Source organism: Aplysia californica, unplaced genomic scaffold (genome assembly GCF_000002075.1).
Source record: "Aplysia californica isolate F4 #8 unplaced genomic scaffold, AplCal3.0 scaffold00234, whole genome shotgun sequence".
Classification (NCBI taxonomy): domain Eukaryota; kingdom Metazoa; phylum Mollusca; class Gastropoda; order Aplysiida; family Aplysiidae; genus Aplysia; species Aplysia californica.
The window spans coordinates 658,181-660,867 of NW_004797504.1; the positions used below are offsets into that span (position 1 = coordinate 658,181).

Here is a 2,687-nt window from a genome sequence, read left to right on the forward strand (position 1 = left end):
TTATTTTCTTACTCATTTATTTGTGTATTCATTTATTCATTTTTATATAATTAGTTTGTTTGAAAATTGTAGTTTCATTGTTTATTTATTTGCTTGCTAGGTTTCATGGGAAGGTTTTGCGTGTGTTGTGGCGTGGTTAGCTAGTTCTTTCTGATCCTATTAGTTTTTCTGCCCTCGTTCTTACCTCTACTCTGTCTTTTCTTCATAGTTATTTTCAAACAGCATATTTAATTTTCGGCACTGATATGACGTATCCTTGTCGCAAATGCTGAAAAATCTGACTGAAGCAAAAACAAGTTTTCTACTTTTGTGTAAAAAAAACCCCCAACAGTTTGACGACCAAAGACGGTTCATTACGTGATTTAGTGTCTGTAAAAAGGCTTGAGTTGGAGAAGATTGCCCTTAACAGACCCAGTTTGGGTGTCTTTCTTGGCGGCCTATTCTCACTTTCACATTGGAAGAGACATAGATAGATAGATAGATAGATAGATAGATAGATAGATAGATAGATAGATAGATAGATAGATAGATAGATAGATAGATAGATAGATAGATAGATAGATAGATAGATAGATAGATAGATAGATAGATAGATAGATAGATAGATAGATAGATAGATAGATAGATAGATAGATAGATAGATAGATAGATAGAAAGAGAGAGAGAGAGAGAGAGAGAGAGAGAGAGAGAGGGGGAGGGGGGAGAGAGAGAGGAAAAAGGAAAAAGAAGAATTTGAAAAAAGAGGAAGAAGAAGAAGAAGAAGAAGAAGAAGAAGAAGAACAACAACAACAACAACAACAACAACAACAACAACAACAACAACAACAACAGGAAGAACAAGAACAATAAGTAGAAGAAGAAAAAGTAGAGACATCTAATAATTGTGTAAAGTGCGTTTTTTAAGTAAACAACCTCTCCCCTCTCTCAACCCCGTCACCCCCCTAAAAAAAGTAAAAAAAATAACAAACTAAATAAATAAATATATATATAAATAAATGAATAAAAATTTGCACAAAAACCAAGCCACTTTTTAAGCTCTATTTATTCATCAGGGTTTGAGATCGTGGACATAGGCCACATAACCAGGGACTGCTACGTGAAGACCCTGGCCGAAGCAGCCTCTGTTGTCTGGTCCGGTGACATGGGAGTTCTGCTGGACGGCACGGCTGCAGTGGGAGCCGCTATCTCCGAGGCTACAGGTTTTTTCTTCAATTAGAAGAGGATGTCTTCTTGTTCTTGTTCTTGTTCTTGTTCTTGTTCTTGTTCTTCATCTTCTTCTTCTTCTTCTTCTTCTTCTTCTTCTTCTTGTTCTTGTTCTTGTTCTTGTTCTTCTTCTTCTTCGTCTTCTTCTTCTTCTTCTTCTTCTTCTTCTTCTTCTTCTTCTTCTTCTTCTTCGTCTTCTTCTTCGTCTTCTTCTTCTTCTTCTTCTTCTTCTTCTTCTTGGGGGCTGGTGGTTATGGGGCCAATCAAAAATAAAATAAAGTTGACAAACCAAAAGGGGTCAATTCCGATTGAAATACACTAAAAAAAAAAATCCGACCTACCACTCTTTGAACTCTAAAAGTCAGGATCTCAGTGGGAGAAAAAAAATCGGGATTTGGTGAAAAAAATTGGGATCAATGACAAATCACCAAGGTCACCGCCATTACCGGGGGTGAGTTCATGATTTGTGTGGCAGCGTGGTGGAATCAGTCTCTCGTCAATTTTTGGGCATATTGAGTTATTGGTATCATCCTAAAGTTTGTTCATTTGTCTTGCTTTCAAAGAAAAAAAATATCTATCCATCTTTAATAGAAATGGAGATATTTTGGATTGAAGGAGTTGGGGGTCACCTGGTTTAATGGGTAAAATAAGCGAGAAAATGGCCGCCAAAGCTTGGTAAATTCCAAAGCTGGAGAGTACATGGAAGCTGTAAATTTATATTGTTGTGCCTTTAATCAACGTTTTTCTGTGAAATCCCCAAAGGAATGTGTTTGTAAATGGACATAAAAGGTGTTGAGCCAAAAAACAGAAATTTGATAAAAATTGCCAAGCGGGGAGAAAACTGTTGTTTTATTCGATTTCATTATTTTGACGAGAGCCTGATTCCACCACGTTGCTTCACATTTGTTTTGTGGCCATTGTTGTTCAAATAGGCATAATAATTCCGAATTACAAAGATCTATCTGACATTTTTGGCCGTTTTGAGTTACTAGGACCATGAGTTCAGATACAAAATTATGTTCTGTCTGCTCAGTCAAAAGCATACGATCTTTCGGAGTCGTTATCGAGATATTCAAAGAATTACCAATTGACGTCAAATACTTTGTGTTTCACTACATCTCGTCAAGCTTTTTCGAGTGCACTTCTTTTAGTTAGTTTTAGTTTTAGTAGAGGTTTTACGGCGCTCGCAACTAAAACCTCTACTAAAGCTAAAACTAACTAAAAGAATTGCACACGAAAAGGCTTGACGAGATGTAGTGAAACTCGAAAATATTTAACGTAATTTTTCTTACAAGTAGATACTGAACAGATAGAACTTAGTAATTCTGAAGTAGCGAAATGTGTATTGCTCTTAGAGTATGTATCTATCATAATATATAACTTCAAAGGTCTTGCAATTAAATTCCTGCCTGTGGTTGAACGATGCATCTGATGTGATATGTACTTTTTGTTAGCTTTACTTCTCTTTTCATATTGAATTTTAT

At 35.9% G+C, this 2,687-nt stretch overlaps 1 protein-coding gene across 1 annotated transcript in view; it reads left to right on the forward strand.

The window, feature by feature from the left end:
- LOC101862654 overlaps nt 1–2,687 on the forward strand; it is a gene marked incomplete in the record, with an annotated part of 70,242 nt that overhangs the window by 29,128 nt on the left and 38,427 nt on the right. Inside the window, 1 exon segment of the mRNA XM_035970200.1 lies at nt 1,053–1,199. Coding sequence (XP_035826093.1) covers nt 1,053–1,199 — 147 coding nt within the window.